The following is a 20578-nucleotide window of genomic DNA, read 5'->3' on the forward strand; positions in this document are numbered from 1 at the left end:
TATATATTATTTTTTGATATGAGGTTTGGGATCAAACCCTAACTCTCATGCTCACATAATTGGTATGATAAACAAAGGAGATATGAGGCTCAAGTCCAATTGTAGTTCTCTCAATTACAAAAAAAAGAAAAAGAAAAAAAGGAAAACAAGGAAGGTTTCATTAGTTTGCAGCAAGTAAAACACTCAGTTAATAGACTTTATGGGATTGAGGTTGAAATCCTTTTTCTTGTAACACTTAGTTTGCAGCAAGTAAAACACTCAGAAAATACATAATAGAATATAGGGGATAGGATAAAAAACACCAACACAAATTCACTAATCTATGAAAATTATGATATAAAAAATATTATGTATAAATTTAATAGTTTTAATAAAAATATTATATATATATATATATAATATTTTTGTATCATAATTTTCATAGTTTAGTGTCTTTGTGTTGGAGTTTTTGTTATCCTCCCTTCTTTTATCTGTTACTTTTTAGATCTATGATGATCTTACCACAAATCCCCATTCATAAGAGAATAATTTAAAAAAAAAATCACATAAGCTCTCTAGATTTAAATTCTATACATGCGTTCATTTAAAACCTAAAAACTTATGCATATTTGATAGCTGATCTCCTTGGGGTACCATAAATTAAATGTCACTTGAAACTCTAATTTATAATAATACCTTACATTCACTATAATCTTCTTTAAGTGATGCCTTATATACTTATTTAATTAGAATAAATTAATATAGATGAAGTGGATAGCCAAAGTTTTTTTTTTCAATACATATTAATTGACAATGACATGTAAAGATATAAATTTTGATATTTCATAATAATATAAATGTGTTTTTCAATCTTTGAAAGGACATTATCTAAAATTTAGAACTTCAAAATAAATAAATAAATAAAAGAATGTCACAGTAGATTTAAAAATATCACTTCATATATTCTCATCCTCTCATGGCTAATGCAAGAGAAGACTCTCCCTCCCCAACAATGCAGACCATTGGTTTAAGAGTTACTTAAAATGGCTTTGCACTCACAAAGACTACAACTCACATTTGCTATTAACTTTTCTAATTAGCACTATATATATATATATATATAAAATTTAATATAAATTTAAATTTAATATATATAGTGTGTCATTGCATATTAAATTTAAATTTGGACACAAGCAATCATTTGTTAGTTTTTCTATACTTAAAATATTTAGTGAATATTATTATAAGCTAATTTATCGGTCTCACTTAGGAGACTCCTCCCGTGGAAAACCAATACCAAAGCCATTGTTCTTCACTCTCATATCTTAGATTTTTAGCATCGACTTGAGTATATTCAATCGAAAATTTTTTGTTTATTATATATCATAAATTGGGTATAAAAGATGTTAGAAGAAAATATTGTTGATGTGATCCAGATCCATATACTCCCAAAATGTTACTTATACGAAGACCAAGATCAATGGAGGTTTTTCGACTCGTTCTCTTTAATGCTCAGGTTAGTAAACCGAAGTCCCCAAATATGGTTCAGAGTTGTTCCAAAAGAGAATCCTCCCCACTATTTATAATATATTTTTCATCTTAAAAGATAAGAATGAAGCTTGAGATTAACTTCCTTATAGGATGAAAAAGAAGTTTATGATTATCTTCCTTATCATAATAAATAAGAAGAAAATTTATATAAACAAACAAATATAGGATGAATTGCATCTCACATAACTATCACGTATTAGCTAACAGTAGACCCCTAACAGAAGGCACTAAGAGACATATAATGTATACAAGTGTTATATACAAGTGTTTACTATAGTAGAAATTACCTATAATGAATAAATAATGAGATCATGTGTTTGGTGCAATAAAACTTAGTAGTATTAATGACATTAAGAATACATTTGAACCAGACATGCAATTAATGGTTAAATGATATATTGTCATGTTTAATGCTTGCACAACACTAAACCTAATTCTTATTAATAATATTTACTTTCAACTTTCAGATTGAGAATTTATTTACAACCAAATATCTAATTGATAAATTATAAATTACTTATATTTTATGTGTACAACCATGTGTTACATTTACATAGTTTATTCAAACACTTATATAACTTTAAATTAACCAATATGTTCAACTTGATTATTATTTTTTATAATATTTTTTTAAAAAATGAGAACTTGAAGGAAAAATTACCCATAGAAAGGCAAAAGACTTAAAAAGACCTAAGTGATACACATCCAAGAGTAGAAGTATAATTATCTTTGTTGTCAAATTCACTAATTATTTTTTTATAATTCTTATGAAATATATAGCACCCATATCGAAGGCAATATCATATATATGACATTATAGAGAAATAGTCGGATCCATCTATGGTAACTTTGATTTTGTGAATCGTAATCTAAATAGTATATCTTTTAAAATTATTTTTTTGTGCAATGGATCTAAAGATCTCTTTTGGTGAATCCTAAATTTTTATTTGGAAGGAAATTATGTCATGAATATCATAGAAAATTTTCTACCATAATTTATATTTTTAGATATCCAATAAAAATATACTCTCTTACGCATGTACGCATGCAAATGCATCTAATTACTCTATTAATATAAGGCCAACTTCTATTCTACCCCGATAGTACAATAATTTCTTTTTCTCTCTCTCCATGTATGATTATGACAGGATAGATAGGGCTTCAGAGATATGTATATATATATTTTTTTATGGAAGCTTTGGGATCGAACTCTGAACCTCATACTCACATGTTTAGTACTAAAAAATTAAGACATGAGGTTCAAGTTCAATCCCAGACTTTCCATGAAAAAAAAGGAAAGAAAGAAAGAGAGAATGTGAATGATCTATTGATTTGCATCAGATAAAACTATCCATCAAGACTTGTGAGTCCTTTCGTTTCTTTTCATTAATAGCTATATTTTTCTTTTTAATGTCCACTATGTTATAATTATTATTTTTTCTCTTATCAATGTCTCACAAGAGGAAAAAAAAAGAGATAAAAATGAGTGTAGATATCAGTTTTGATATTTATCCCTTTAATTACAACTTTTAACATATTGGACCATAAATATGATTTATTCAATAATTTTGTTTATATTTATATTTATCATTATCTCTATCATTATAGAGTGCACGTACGCGCGCACACACATAGTGATGATGAAACTCAAATTGATACTAATATCTTATGTAAAGATATTTTTAATATTTAGTAATGATTGAATATTAGGGATGCTTTATCTATTTTTAATTATGAATTTTCTTTTAATTCAACTAGCTAATAGTAATATCATGATTGGCATCGGATGAACATTAAAAATAAAATATGAAAGAATATTTATGTAATATTAAAATCTAAAAAGATAGATTTATTAGAGCACCCAAATTTATTTTATTTATCTATTATGATATATAAGTTATTGGCGTAAATGAAAATATACTGATCAGTGACATTGCAAAGTCATTTAGCAAGGAAAGTTGCATCTCCATTTGCTAGTGTCCTTTGTGCCTAATGATCGTGAGGTTCATCTATACTATCCAATGAGAATGTTATCTTTCTTAATTGATAACTTTATCAAGATAGATAATCCGGACAAGCACTTGAAGACTAATATGTTTGTGCCTTGAATTTACGTGGAACTCTTATATCCCTAATCTTATATCCCCCCCCCATCTTAATTGTTATAGTTTTTGCGATTGTTATCTCATTCACTCCATCAAGTGGTCATTCCCAAGATTTTCTTGATTGTTTCCTTGAACTCTTATATCTATTGAAATTTCTTTTGATGGTTTTCTAGTTAGATACTAGGGTTTAATTTATGGTTATGTGGTTCTTTGAACATGGCATGCAGGTTTCTTGGTTGCTTTTGCTTTCATTTTCATTTATGTTTTCTAGGTTCAGATCTTTAGATTTGTTTGCTTAAAGGCTTTGGTGGTTTCACCTGTTTGTAGTTCTTTGGATAGGGATTCTTTTCTTTGGTTAGTTTTTCTAATAATTTTTAGGGTTTTGTTTGTGAATCTTATCGGAGTGTGATTCTTGGGGGTGGCATCACAAATTTCATTTGCTTTCATTTTTTAAGATTCAAATCTTTAAATATATGAGAATAGATGAGAGATTTCAAAGCTAAAAACTCATATTAAGCATGATAACTTACAATCTGTTAGACCCCAAATCTATAAATGTATTTTTGCTTTACCTCATTTCTCCTCCCAATTATATATTTAAAACATTACGCCCTCTATAAATAGAGAGGTAAACTCAAAACTTTAACTTTAGCTATAATAGAAACTCCAATCTTAAGTAAGACTCTTAAACCAAAATTATATCTAATAACAAAGTTTGATTTAATATTCCAACATCATTTCCTAATTAAAGATTGGAAAAAAAATTATGGAAAGTATTGGATGTTATTATTATACATTATGTTCTTAAAAATTTTAGAATTTGAAGTCGCACAATCAACAATGACTTTTCGATTTGTCTTATAGACCTTAATTACTTATAAAACTCTTATTTGTTTGGAATCAATCTTATTAGCTTTCTTGACAATCTCTAAACACTAAATCAATCTTATCAATATAATTATTTGCATACATATCTAACTCCTTTATTATAGAATATTCATTAATTTTTATAGCTTCTAGATCATAAATAATAATGATCCTCATATTAGCATTAGTAACATTTTCTTCTAAATCTTTAATGATCGACTTTATAAATATTTTTCTTTTTTATAAGGAGGTAAAAAATACTTTTATGCTTCTCATAAAAATAAAATAATGTAATCCGATAAAATTATCTACTCCAATAAAAATCAATACTATCTGCATCGTAGTATAAATCTTGCTTTTGTATAATTTTGGTATTTTTAATATTAATAAGAATATTATTGGGAGAATACGTCATAATTGATGATGTATCTTCTTTTACTAACAGATCTATTTTTCGGGTTTGTATTTTACAATTTTTATGTATTATCTAATTTTTATGATATACCTTTAGACGATGTAGGAGGATATATATCTCCTTCATAAAAATCTTTTAAGTTTAACTAGTCTTTTCTTCTTATCTTAGTACAAGAAATCTTTAAAATAATATTTTTATTTAGTAATAAACTTTATTATTCTTTTATCTTCTTCTATGTTAAAAATTAGTTCTTATTTTTTTTTCTTCGGAGAATGACATAAAATCTATATTATTTATCACATCTTTAAAATTATCCAAGGGAATTTCTTTTAAACCTTTTGATCCCACAAAAATCTTCACCTTATTTTTTTATTTTTAGTATTTTTTTATCAAACCTAGGTAATAATGAGATCTAAAATAACTTATAAAAATTATCATTAATATTTAGAACTACGAATTAAACCCAAGGATCTAACCAAATAACTACAAAAAGAAATTTTATTATGCATCATGATTCAAGGGGAATAACTAAAAAGAACCTCGGAATGACCTCTTAATCAAGATATAAAAGTTAGGATAGGGAGGGATACGACGGTTCCATCAAAATATGAGACTTGATTTGATTGTGATCACGATCGTTATCACCTTTATCTCATCTTCTCTCCCAACGCCATCGTAATTTCTCCTCTCCTCCGAGTTTAGTGACGTAAGGGCAAAGTTATATAATCTATCCTCTTCTCTTATTTTTATTTTTGATTTTTTTTTTAAATTTATATTTACATTTAATTCATATTTATATTTATTAAGAAAATTTGTGGTCTTCATTAAAAAAATTATAATGTGGTCCAAAAAAAATACAAATATAATTTACTTAGGAATAACACATACTTAGTTTTTTCTAGATAATTTTTAAAATTTATGCAATATAATATTAATTAAGAAAACCGGATTACTATTACCAAATCACGTCATGGCTTCAAACAGCGTATATTATTCCAAAATCGAATTCGATATGATGTTATAAACGTGGTCGGCAGGATTCGAACCTGCGCGGGCAGAGCCCACATGATTTCTAGTCATGCCCGATAACCACTCCGGCACGACCACATTTCGTGATATTTTCCTGTTACCTAATTATATATAGAATATATTTCTAAACGCTCTCCTTTTCTATTCCAGTCATGATAGCTCGACCCTTCAGACTCTGTATTATCTCAAATTTCTAATGTCCAAATTTGCATGCCGTATCCCTCGTGATTTTTGGTATTTATTTATGTAAATATAAGGTTAATATGTAACCGTTCTTATTAAGTTTATTATTCGTTATCATCAATTTCTTCATTTATTGTGGTTTAAATATTTTGATTTTTCATTGTAACTGTTATTATTAAATAAAATTAAAAATTTTTATTATGATCTAAATGTTATAAATTTAAATTAATTCTTCAACGTTATGAATCTCGTGATAATAAATGTTCTCGACGTAAGAACGTCTATATAAACGAGGATTTTTATCCTTGTGCTTAATATTAAGTGTAAAGGATTTCCTATATCATTTAAAGTGGGAGTTCTGAGTCGAGAAGTATCAAAATATAAAGAAAAATCATTGCTAAAATTCTTCACAACAATGGCTGGACGTATACAATTTTTGTTTTTGCATTAGTTTTCTTATGTTTCTCTTATAATAGTTTAAAAACACATTTTGGTATTAAAATTTCTGATAGTTGGTATCTGAGCCATTAATCTCTGTCTTGATATGAAAGAGTTTTCATTTTTTATATCATGAATATGGCTTTATTTTGGTTTCTTTTTTAAACTTCTTGATATATTTCATGTTGAAAATAATAAAGATATAACATTTTCAATATTTTTAGTCGATAAAATGCTCATATTATGTATGAATATTTGGTTATATTAATTCATGCTTATGAGCTAATTTTATATGTTCAAAATGTCTAGTGACTCATATAATCTTAATTAATTAGGAATTAGTCATAGCATCATTAATTAATTAAAATTATATATAAAATTAAAATAAGGATCACATAAGTAATTAGATATAATATTTTGTCTGAATATATTTAATATAATAATTATTATCCCATAGGATCTTTTATTATATTTATATAATTAATCAGGATAAAATATCATATTATTTTCATAATTTACCCATAAAGATTATGAATTGGAATATAATTTGATAGTTTTATTATAAAGACTATTTGAAACTATTTGAATTAAAAATTTAGCCCGTAATCAATTTTAATATTATGAGATTCATCTTTTTGCATATTTCACATTGGTAAAATATGTAATTTAAACTATTAAGCCTAAAATTTTGACATAAACATATTTGATTTTATGTAGTTTCTCAAACTGTTAATTTTTTTTATATTGAATGTGACATTCCTGAACTTATGGGTGATAACTATAAGATATGAAAGTAGAGAATTCTTCTCAATTTAAGGTCGATATATATTGATTATGCTATTAGGAAAGACGAACTACTTATAGTCACTAATACTAGTACTCCAATTGAGGTTGCGTTATATGAGTGATGGGAGCGATCCAATCGGCTCAATGTGATGTTTATCGAGACTAAGATAACTGCTGGTATACGTGGTTTTGTTAATCAACATAAGAAGGTCCGAGACTTGCTACAAGTTACCGATGAGTAATTCGTCATTTTGAAAAAGGCATTAGTAAGTATCCTAATGATGAAATTCTCATCCCTCAAACTCATCAACATAAAGGGTGTGCGTGAGCATATAATGCAAATGCAAGATATTATGGTTCAACTTAAGAAACTCAAGGTTAATATGTCAGAATCCTTCTTAGTGCATTATATTCTGAACACTCTTCCATGTCAATATAAACCTTTTAAGATTTCATACAATACACATAAGGATAAATAATCAATCAATGAATTAATGACTATGTGTGTTCAAGAGCAAGAGAGGCTAGTGATGAAGCTGGGTGAGAGTGCTAGTGGTAACCACTCGTAGGAAGAATAAAATTGATAAAAATCAAGCCAATTAGAAAGCTCATCTACAGGGAAAATGTAAAATATCACCCCATATTAAAAAAGAAGCAAAGTGTTTCTTCTATAAAAAGAAGGGATACATGATGAAGGAATAAATGAAATTCTAACAATGACTTGAAAAAAAAAGGTAAACCAACCTCGTTTGTGTATTATAAATCTAATATGGTTAATATTAATATTAACACATGGTGGATTAACTCTAGATCAACAATCTATATTGTAAACTCTTTGCAGGGTATGCAAAACCTAAGAAAGCTAATAAGAAGTGAGCAAAGCATCTTATCAGGTTATAAGATGGGCTCACATGTGGAGGCAATTAAAATATGCATTTTAACTTTAAGTAATAGTTTTATTTTAAAATTGGAAAGGATCTTTTATGTACCAAGTTTCTCATAAAACTTAATTTTTGTTTCCAGACTAGTTGGATATTCCTTTAATTTTCAAGACACGTCATGTCGTTTATTATATAAATCTGATTGTGTTAGGAAAGGTATTTTGTCTAATGGTCTTTATCGTATTTTCTTACAAAATGATGACACTCAAAGTTCAATGTATGTTCATGCTTGTACTAAAAGGTGTAATATTAATGATGACTCCTCTATGTTATGACATCGGAGATTATGACATATCTCTATAGAGAGAATTAAGAGATTAGTTAATGATGGGGTATACTCTTGATTTTACTAATTTTAAAACTTGTGTGGACTGTATTAAAGGAAAGCAGACCAACAAGTCCAAAAAATGTGCTAATAAGAGTTCAAACATATTAGTGATAATTCATACTGATATATGTTGTTCAGACATGTGCACACATAGTCACAAATTTATATCCTTTATAGATGATTACTCACGATATATGTATATCTATTTGCTTTATAACAAAAATGAAGTATTTGATGCTTTCAAAATCTTTAAGGCTGAAATTGAAAACCAATGTGGTAAGTAAATTAAAATTATGAGATCAGATATAGGTGAAGAATATTATGGTAGATATACTGAAAATAGACAAATACCTAGTTCTTTTGCTAAGTTTATTCAAGAATATGTGATTGTTACCCAATATACTATGCTTAATTTTCTATACTAGAATGGTGTTGCAGAAAAAAAAAAACCGAACATTATTTGACATGGTGCGGAGTATGCTTAGCAACTCCAATCTTCCTATGTTCTTATAGACTAAAGTACTAAAAATGGTTATGTATATATTAAATCGAGTTCCAACCAAGGCTATCCTAAAGACACTATGCATATATTAAACGGTTATGTATATATTTATTCGATAAAGATTAATTTAAATTATTAAGGTAAGCATATATATCAAGTGAGAGAATGTAACCGTTCTCATTAAGTTCATCATTCATTACCATCAATTTCTTCATTTATTGTGGTTTAAATATTTTAATTTTTTAAATTATTATTATTAAATATTATATTTAATATTATTAAAAAAATTTATTATAGTCCAAACGTTATAAATTTGAATTAATTCTTGAACGTTATGAAGTTCGTGATAATAAATGTTTTTGATGGGAGAATGTCTATATAAACGAGGGTTTTGGTCTTTAGGCTCAATATCACTCTCAAGTCTAAAGGATTTCATATACCATCTAAAGCGAGAGTTTTGAGCCAAGAAATACCAAGATACAAAAAGAAACCATTGCTAAAATTCTTGATAACAATAGGAGATACACAATTTTTGTTTCCATTTATGTTTCTATTATAATGGTTTAGAAATATATTTTGGTAGAAAATTATATATATATATATATATATATACTCTTCAAAGTCAAATTATGCATTGTAGCTCCACCTACATGAAGCATAAGCAAAGGGGTTCGTCAATATATTTCTTGTAGCAACGGCAATCTCAGCTTGATCTCAATCCTAAAAGCAACCATATTTATAGCCAATCGAATCGGGAAGCTATTTCACGCCATTTGACTCTAGCATATTCTATCGATAAAAGAGTTTACTTTGCCCACTCGATTTTTCCCAAATAATGAATGAAATGCAGAGGTTTCATATAAATAGCATATACTACAGAAGTCAACTACACTTCTTTAGCGACTTGTAGTAAGTAATCCGATTTCAATTCTCACTTCTTTTACTTGGTTATCGAGTAATCCAAGCTCATTGTTCCTTTGGGCAGCAAAGAAACCCACCCCCCTTAGTCAACGCTTGGGAGCGCCACATGCATGCTTTGACCAATCCGCAACAGAATTCCTTTCCCTTAAAGTAAACTCGACACCTTTCTCCATGGCTTACTCATATACCGATCTATCTATATAGATAGCCCTAAAACTACAACGCCATTGCGCTGACACCCTTTGGTTCTCGGCCTCGGCAAAGCAATGGCCTTCTGGTCTTCCATAACCCTCGCTTTGGTGCTCATCTTCTCCATGTCGAAAGCGCAAGGTGCAAGCTCGATCTCGTCGTCACGAAACCTGCACGCAATCTACTCGATGACGTTTGGACTTGCTTCGCAGGGGCCGGCGTGGAGTGCGAGCGCTTGGACGCGAGCGCCTGCGCCTACGCGGTGTCGTCGTCGGGAATGCGCTGCGTGCTGGAGAGGAACGCCGGGGGCGCCTACGCGTGCGCCACGTCGTAGATCGGCGCCGAGGGGTTCGTCGACTGGGTCGAGACGGAAGGGTGCATCGCGGCGTGCGGCCTCGATCGGAGAACCGTCGGGATATCGTCGGACTCGTTGCTGGACGCTAACTTCCGGCGGAAGCTGTGCTCCTCGGAGTGCTTCCGTGGCTGCCCCAACATAGTCAACCTCTACTTCAATCTCGCAGCTGGCGAAGGTACACTGCAAGCACAGTAATATCATAGCCACTTGTTGTGATCTTGACGTGTGGATTCACCGTCCTAAGGTGCCTCCTTTTCCTGCAATTTGGTCGGACCTTCTCCATGGGATTCTTCCTGCGAGCTAAGGAGCAGGGAAGAGGGAGGAGAGAGAGAGAGAGTAGCGAAAACGAGCGAGAGGTTGGGGTAAGTGCGAGGCGCTTCTTCGGAAGAGTGAAGCCAATACCGCGGTGCAGCAGAGCGGGGAAGGAGATAAAAAGAGAGAGAGAGAGAGAGAGACTGTAACGTTCCAACTGAACTTTGAATGTTCAAAAAAAAAGTTTATCTAAAGAATACCGATAGAAGCGACATACTTTTCAATTTGCAACAGCAGCCAAAAGAATTAGGACACATTAACTCGGAATTTTCTGCCTTTGCTATTCCTAAAAATGACATTATATCGCCAAAGAAATTTCACTTTCATGCTTGACACATCTCACATACTTTGACGCAGCGCTTGTCGGCATTCAACTCTATCGTCGAAGAACTTCCTTGTATCACCCTCAATTTGATATGTCTCGTGGCCTTTGCCAGCAACAACCTGCAGCATCACATCATAGTCTTCAGTCCAAAGTACTAGAAGCTGAAATTGAGTTACACATATCCTTTGTCTAACAAGAGAGAGAAAGGTTTGAGAATACTGTGACCAAGGGTCAGAAGAAGAGAGTTACAATGATATCTCCTTCCTTTCCCATGGCAATGGCAGCTTGCAGGGCTACTCTTCTGTCCTCATTTACTAAGAGTGTACAGCCATTTGGAAGCTTTGGATAGATTTTGCTTCCGCCGGGTGATGAGGACTCTTGCATTGTGTATCCAACACCAGCTAGCATGTCATCCAAGATTGTCGCTAGCAATGTCATCGAAGCATGTTTTAGAAGTTATTATATCTGAATAACAACAAAGGCATACGGCCAATAGGTGTTGCATTGCTTTCAGAAATATATGACAAACCAAATTGGCATATAACATACAGAATACATACATGGATCTTCGTTCCTTGGATTGTCTGATGTCAGAATAACCACATCACTTTTATCAGCTGCAATTTTTGTCATCAGCGGCCTCTTCCCCCGATCTCTTTCTCCGCCACATCCAAAGACTAGAAGCGAAACATTAACTATCGGCATGCATCAAATCACCCTACAACAACTAGTATTGCTAGGATAAAACTATGGTTAGCCACTTTTCTGATCTTTAACTTCCTTCTTGTGAAAATACACTTATGAATTGTGTTTTGGATTCCCAACATAAAAAAGACACAAAAGTGCTGAACTTGAGATGTTGCAACTATAGAAGAACTTTTGGTGCCAATCTTCGTATGCTCAAATGCTACATGAGAGTTTTGAGCAGGTTTTTCTGAAAGTTCACGGACAACTTGTTTTTTTAACAACAAGAAAAAGGTACGCATTGTAATATTGTCAGATCTAATTTATTTGATTTCAATCTTAGCATAAAAGTTTTTCCGCATTACAGACAGCATGATTACAGATTTTATGCTTACAAGCATTTGATGGAATTATCATAAAATTGGAAGTCAGATCAATCAGCTGACTTCCAATTTTAGGACCTAGCAAAAATGCCATGCAATTGAGACCTCTCTTTAGCACATATAGGGAAGAAAATATTAGAATCTAAACCAAGCAATTAAGTTTTCGACGATCAATTACCGAGCACTGAATCAGGTAAGTTGAAATGTTCATTCAGTATGATAATCTGCAGAATGTGCTGAAAGTAAAGCATGAATTGGTATACCAGTGATAACTCTTCGTGGGTTGAGTTCTCGGACAGCATCCAGAAGTCTACACACAGCATCGGGTGTGTGTGCATAGTCTACAATCACGGCGAAAGGCTGCCCCTCGTCAATTAACTCAAACCTGCCGGCAACCCCTTTCACCGCCTCGATTCCCCTCACGATGTCCTCCAGCTTCAGGCCGACAGCAATCCCAACAGCAACGGCTGCGAGGATGTTGTAGATGTTATACCTCCCAAGCATCCCTGTGTTGATCTCTAGTGCCCCCTTTGGCGTGCTCACCCAAACCTTAGTCTTGAACAATGAAAGCTCGGACTTTAGAGGGTAGACGTCGGCGTTCTCGTTCTGCATTCCAAATGTAACGAGTGGAACATCTGCATTCCCGTGATCGATGAAGTATGGAGCATTTGGGTCATCGATGTTCACAACCTTCCTGTGCCTGTTGGGGTCGACCATCTTCGCAAAGAGCTTGCCTTTGCTCTTCTTGTACGCCTCCATGGTCCCATGGAAGTCGAGATGGTCCCTGGTGAGGTTCGTGAAGACTGCTACGTTGAAGTCTAGCTCATTGCACCTCCCCTGCTCCAGCCCCTCGGAAGAAGTCTCCATGACGAGTGCCTTGGTACCAGAGCGAACCATCTTCGCCATCAGTCTCTGGGCTGGCACGGCGTCGGGGGTCGTTCGGGAAGCTTCCAGCATCTCATCTCCATTAATGAAGAAGCATACGGTGCCAAACAGCCCTGTTCCGTACCCCATTGTCTCGAAGATAGATCTAACCAAATTGGTCGTCGTCGTCTTACCGTTCGTTCCCGTGACACCGACCACAAAGAGGCTCCTCGACGGATGCCCATAGAATGTAGCAGCAATAACAGGCAGCGCTGAATCGGTAGAATTCACTACGACGACAGCCTTGCAGCCGCAGCGCAAGATTTGAGCTTTAACACTCTCTTCGCCTACCACCAGTGCTACAGCTCCTCGGTTACAAGCCTCGGCAAGATACAAGTGGCCATCCGTCTTCGATCCGACACAGGAGATGAAGAGATCCCCCTGGCAGACCTCCCTAGAGTCGTCCTGAACTCCAGTGATCAAGGCGTCTAGATCCCCGTAAATCGCCGTGGGGGTGACTCCGCTCTTCTCGAGGAGCTCAGCGAGAGTCATCTGGAACTTGGTTTCTGACACCCCTGCATCATAATTCCCGAAGGAATCAAGAGGAGGGCCAAAAGATGACAGCATTGTGCGATCACCATAGGTCGATTTCCCCAAAGGTGTCTCCTTTTCCTGCAATCCGGTCGGACTTTCTTCACGGGATCCTTCCTCCGAGCTAATGTCGCGACGCCCGAAAGAGACTTTGCAACTGAGCGGAGCCACCTTCGAGACGTTGCGGGAGGAGTCGTGTGCGGCCAAAGCGCGGTCTTTTTTGGGCGACATATAGCTAAGCTTGGAGCCAATGTTCAGGGCGGAGTGGGGTGCGACGGCTCGGCGGAGGGAGAGAAGAGAAGGGGAGAAAAGAGAGCATGGGAGAAGGAGGAGAGGAGAAGAGGAGGAGAAAGAGAATGGCGAAGAGCACAGAGAGGGTGAGGTCATTGGGAGGTTCTCCTTGGGGGCGAGTTGGAAATGGGGCGGGAGATATGGTCGAGCGCTGCAGGGCGAGTCTGTCCGCGCCTCTCGCACAAACCCCACTTGTGGAGCCCGCTTCCGAAATTAGCATCACCAACACGTGGGCTCGGGCTCCACTGGTTATGTATGCCAGCGGGTCATCCAAGATCAGGAAGACGCACGAGCAGCACGCATATGCATTATATATTGTAGAGGTAATCCCACTGATCCAAATAAATGAGTTGTTTGAATATACTATTCACGACACGACAGTGAAGACAACGCACCATGGCATCATATGGCTATGACACGTGTCAGAAAATAGATGAGCAGTCTGAATGTACTATTCACGATATGGCAGTCATGACAACGCGACATGTGATTATAGGTCTGACACGTGTAAGAAATATAGGAGTAATTACTTAATTGGTAAATAAAATTACATTCTTACCTTTTATTTTTCTTATCTTTACATTTTATTGGCTAAAAAAGTAATTTTCAAATTAACAAAGCATTATGAGGTCATAAAGTTGATACTCTATGACATCCATGATGAACAAGGAATTACTAACATAAAAGCATTAATTAGATTGTTGATTTTTCTGGAGTAAATTACTTTATTGAGGTAATACTTCAATTTTTTTTTCATGCATCAAACACATTCCTATGCTCAATCAATATGCAAAGTAAATATGTCATATCTAATTTATTTAGATTAAAAGGTGGATTGTTATTTAAGCATATTAATTACATGCTTCCATAGTCATGCCAATTCATATGTTTGACAAGTATTGTTGTTACGATAAAATTTCTCCTTTAATATGAGAAAAAGTGTGTATATATATATGTATATATGTATATATATGTATATATATATATATGTATATATATATATGTATATATGTATATATATATATGTATATATGTATATATATATATGTATATATGTATATATATATATGTATATATATGTATATATATGTATATGTGTATGTATACGTATGCACGTATACGTATGCATACGTGTGTATATATATATATCCACATAATGGATATTTCAACTTTCAAATTTGTAAAATTTTTTATTATCTTATTTTTTATTTAGTATTTTCTATTGAAAATCTAGGGATGTTTAAATTCAAGTTATTACTAATAGATCCATATAATCTATATAGTATCATAATATTATCCTATTATGTTTGAAATAGAAAACTACAAATGTTTTTCTAATTGGTAATCATTTCAATAATTTACACCTTCCAAAAATTAATTGTCCTTTGACATATATTGATTAAGTACAATAGATTCTCTAAATAGTCAATGAGAAATCAAAAAATAAAATATATTTTCTTATTGACTTAATACAATATATAAGTTTATCAATACTCATCAATATGCAACACTAGTTCATGTAAAATATATATATATATATATATATATATATATATATATATATATATATATATATATATATATACTCAATGCATTAGACTCTCGATAATGTGAGGTTTAAAAAGGCTCAATGCATCTAAGTTTTCTGTCACAGATGAATGAATATATATATATATATATATAATTCATTCTTAGTTTAGTCGATCTAAATTACATATATGAGGTAGTTGATCTAAATTATAAGAATAACACACGATTTATGATCCTAAAAATAGTACTGATATCATATATATTTCATATTTTATATACTTAGTTGAGTCAAATGAATTATATAATATTAATAATGATTAGATTTGATTGATCAGAGTTATTTTCAGTGAATATAAACCACAGTGACATATAGGGGATACCCATATCAACATTTCATAATGAAGAATATATGATTTCTAAACTTTGCAAGGATGTTTATTTAAACTAAAAAAATTAATTAAAATAATTCTACAATCGAGATAAACATATCAACTCATGCCCTCATTTTACTTTAAATATTCATAAAAATAACTTTATTTACAATCAAATATAAATGTATATTTAAATAATTATAAATTTTAGATATTATAGTTTTATATTAACACTCTTATATAATTTTATACTAATATGTGCTCAACTTTGAGAGAGAATCTATCATCAGCTAACACGTGGTTGTCACATGTCATCCAAATCATCATTCATCATATATAAAGATTCAATGCAGAGAAACATAAACTTCGTATTCATTGTGGAAGGAAGGTAATTATAAATTTTCTTCTCTTCTTTTATTACAAACATAAACCCCCTTCTCTTCTTTTATGAGAATGAAAATTGTATTTCCCTTCTTCAACGTATAAAAACATATTCTAAATAAGAAAATAAGGGAAAGACTCTTTCTTTTCTCGAACTACTCGAGGTTACATTTAGGAATCTCGGATTAGTAACTCGAGCGTCAGAGTGATCAGGTCGAAAAAACTCCCCTGACCTTGATCTTTATGTAGATGGAATCTTGAACTTACCTCAAACCCACTTCGAAGTCACCTCAGATCCACTTTGGATAATCCTGCATATACAAATCCATACCATATTAGGTTAATCAAGATTTTAATTATATTTTTCGCTAGCAAACTAGAATATAAATAATGTATTATTTGTTATAACAATCTTTATCTTTGTCGTTGAATCAGCTTATCAAAGTGATATATTAATTACGACACAGGAATAGATGTATCCATCGTTAATAATTTATATTTAGATATTTTATGTCATTAGGTTTGTGTCTTCAATCGTTCATCCTAACCTAAATATTGTATCTTTAAAATTTATTTCTGATTTAAAGTGTGCAATATAACTACATATATCTTTTAGGTGATTATTTGAAAGATAATTTATTTTATAAATAAAATTAAAAATTATATATATAATTTATACTTTTAGATATCTTACAAAAGATACAGTCCACTATGTATGCACAATATGCAAATTGACATAATGACTATTAAATACAAAGGTGACTTATGCCATATATTTTATACAACAAAAATTCATCTCTCTCTCTCTCTTCATGTATGAGTGTGGTTACGGATATATATAAGGTCCAGGATCAAACTCCAACTCTCATGCTCACATAATTGTAGTTCTCTCAATTACACAAAAAAAAAATAAAAATGAGAAAAAGGAAAGTTTCATTAGTTTGCAGCAAGTAAAACACTAAGTTAATATAGACTTTAAGGAATTGAAGTTGTAATCCTTTTTCTTGAGATTGTTCTCTTGAGTTTGGAAACTTAAAGATGGTTATATTCTTGATTAGAAAATGTGGAATAATATATAGGAGATAGGATAAAAAAACACCAACACAAATTCACTAATCTATGAAAATTATGATATAAAAAATATTATAGGTATAAATTTAATAGTTTTAATAAAAATATTAAATATATATATATAATATCTTTGTATCATAATTTTCATAGTTTAGTGTCTGTGTCGAAGTTTTTGTTATCCTCCCTTCGTTTATCTTCTCTTTTGCTTTTTAGATCTAGAATTTGATGATCTTACCACAAATCCCCATACATAAGAGAATAATTTAAAGAAAATAAATCATAGAAACAAGCTCTCTAGATTTAAAGTCTATACATGCGTTCCTTTAAAACCTAAAAACTAATGCATATTTGATAGCTGATCACCTTGGGGTACCATAAATTAAATATCTTTTGAAACTCTAATTTATAATAATACCTTACATTCACTATAATCTTCATTAAGTGATGCCTTATATACTTATTTAACTGGAATAAATTAATATAGATGAAATGGTTAGCCAAAGTTTTTTTTTTTCAATGCATATTAATGACAATGACATGTAAAGATATAAATTTTGATATTTCATAATAATATAAATATATTTTTCAAACTTTGAAAGGACATTATCTAAAATTTAGAACTTCAAAATAAATAAATAAATAAAATAATGTTACACTAGATTTAAACATGTAACTTCATATATTCTCATCGAGAAGACTCCCTCCCCAACAATGCAAACCATGGGTTTAAGAGTTCCTTAAGATGACACTGCACTCACAAAGACTATATATATATATATATATATATATATATATATATATATATATATATATATATATATATATATATATATATATATATATATATATATATATATATATGTGTATATATATATATATATGTGTATATATATATATATGTATATATATATATATGTATATATATATATATGTATATATATATATATATATATATATGTATATATATATATATATGTATATGTATATATATATATGTATATATATATATATATATGTATATATATATATGTATATATATATATATATGTATATATATATATATGTATATATATATATATATATATGTATGTATATATATATATATGTATATATATATATATGTATATATATATATATGTATATATATATATATGTATATATATATATATGTATATATATATATATGTATATATATATATATGTATATATATATATATATGTATATATATATATATATATATATATATATATATATATATATATATATATATATATATATATACATACATATATATATATATATACATATATATATATATATATATATATATATATATATATATATATATATATATATATATATATATATATATATATATATATATATATATATATATATATATAGTGTGTCATTGCATATTAAATTTAAATTTTGACATAAGCAATTATTTGTTAGTTTTTCTTTACTCAAAATATTTAGTGAATATTATTATAAGCTAATTTATCAGTCTCACTTGGGAGATCCTCTTATGGAAAACCAATATGAATGCCATCGTTCTTCACTCTCGTGTCTTAGATTTTTAGCATCACTTGAGTATATTCAATTTAAAAATTTTTGTTTATTACATATCATAAATCGGGTATAAAAGATATTAGAGGAAAATACCGTTGATGTCTTGATTAGTCTGATGTGATTCAGATCCGTATAAGCAGAATTGTCCAAGGTGTTTTCGATGTGAAAATATTATGCTCCCAAAGTGTAACTTATACGAAGACCAAGATCAATAGAGGTTTTTCGACTCGATCCCTTTAATGCTCAGGTTAGTAAATCGAAGTCCCCAAATATGGGTTCGAGTTATTCCAAAAGAGAATCTTCCCCACTATTCATAATATATTTTTCCACCTTAAAAGATATGAATAAAGATTTGGATTAACTTTCTGGATGAGAAAGAAGTTTGTGATTGTCTTTCTTATCATAATAAATAAGAAGAAAATTTGTATAGACAAACATATATAGGGTGACTTGGATCCCACGTAACGATCACGTATTAGACATATAATGTACTCGAGTATTTACTATAATAGAAATTAGCTATAATGAATAAATATTGAGATAATGTGTTTGGTGCAATAAAACTTAGTAGTATTAATGACATTGAGAATATATTTGAACCAGAGATTCAATTGATGGTTAAATGATATATTGGCATGTTTAAAGTTTGCACAACACTAAACCCTAATTCTTATTAATAATATTTACTTTCAACTTTCGGATTGAGAATTTATTTACAACCAAATATCTAATTGATAAATTATAAATTACTTATACTTTATTTGTACAACCATGTGTTATGTTTACATAGTTTAATCAAACACTCTCATATAACTTTAGATTAACCAATATGTTCAACTTGATTATTATTTGTTATAACATTTTTCTTTAAATTGAGAACTTGAAGAAAAAATTACATGCAAAAGACTTAAAAAGACCCAAGTGATGCACATCCAAGAGTAGAAGTATAATTATCTTTGTTGTCGAATTCACTTATTATTTTTTATAATTCTTATGAAATATATAGCACCCCAATAGGTCCCATATCGAAGGCAATATCATATATATGACATTATAGAGAAATAGTCGGATCCAAGTTTTGTGAATCATAATCTAAATAGAATATCTTTTAAAATTATTTTTTTGTACAATGGATCTAAAGATCTCTTTTGATGAATCCTAAATTTTTATTTGGAAGGAAATTATGTCATGAATATCATAGAAAATTTTTTACCGTAATTTGTATTTTTAGATATCCAATAAAAATACACTCTCTTATCCATGTATGCATGCAAATGCATCTAATTACTCTATAAATATAAGTCCAACTTCTATCCTACCCCGATAGTACAATAATTTCTCTTTTTCTCTCTCCATGTATAAGTATGACAAGATAGATAGGGTTTTAAAGATATGTATATATTTTTTTATGGAAGCTTTGGGATCGAAATCTGAACCTCATACTCACATATTTAATACGAGAAAATTAAGACAGGAGGTTCAAGTTCAATCCGAGACTTTCTATAAAAAAAAGGAAAGAAAGAAAGAAAGAACATGAATGATCTATTGATTTGCAACAAATAAAACTATCCATCAAGGCTTGTGAGTTCTCTAGTTTCTTTTCATTAACAGCT

At 30.7% G+C, this 20578-nt stretch overlaps 1 protein-coding gene, 1 non-coding gene and 1 pseudogene across 2 annotated transcripts; 1 reads left to right on the plus strand and 2 right to left on the minus strand.

Moving 5' to 3' along the window:
* Positions 1-5942: 5942 nt before the first annotated feature.
* TRNAS-AGA (transfer RNA serine (anticodon AGA)) lies at positions 5943-6024 on the minus strand. Its single transcript has one exon. It is a non-coding gene; the product is annotated as a tRNA-Ser (tRNA).
* A 4287-nt stretch (positions 6025-10311) lies between these two features.
* Positions 10312-11107, plus strand: LOC135595350 (uncharacterized; annotated as a pseudogene).
* A 53-nt stretch (positions 11108-11160) lies between these two features.
* Positions 11161-14195, minus strand: LOC135595349 (UDP-N-acetylmuramoyl-L-alanyl-D-glutamate--2,6-diaminopimelate ligase MurE homolog, chloroplastic-like). The gene is made up of 4 exons (XM_065086161.1): positions 12557-14195; positions 11787-11903; positions 11476-11651; positions 11161-11345 (listed from the first exon to the last, which is right to left on the minus strand). Exons 1-4 carry the CDS (start codon positions 14133-14135, stop codon positions 11241-11243), a joined length of 1977 nt encoding a protein of 658 aa, XP_064942233.1. The 5' UTR covers positions 14136-14195; the 3' UTR covers positions 11161-11240.
* Between the last annotated feature and the right edge of the window lie 6383 nt (positions 14196-20578).

Source organism: Musa acuminata, chromosome BXJ1-10, assembly GCF_036884655.1.
Source record: "Musa acuminata AAA Group cultivar baxijiao chromosome BXJ1-10, Cavendish_Baxijiao_AAA, whole genome shotgun sequence".
Classification (NCBI taxonomy): Eukaryota; Viridiplantae; Streptophyta; class Magnoliopsida; order Zingiberales; family Musaceae; genus Musa; species Musa acuminata.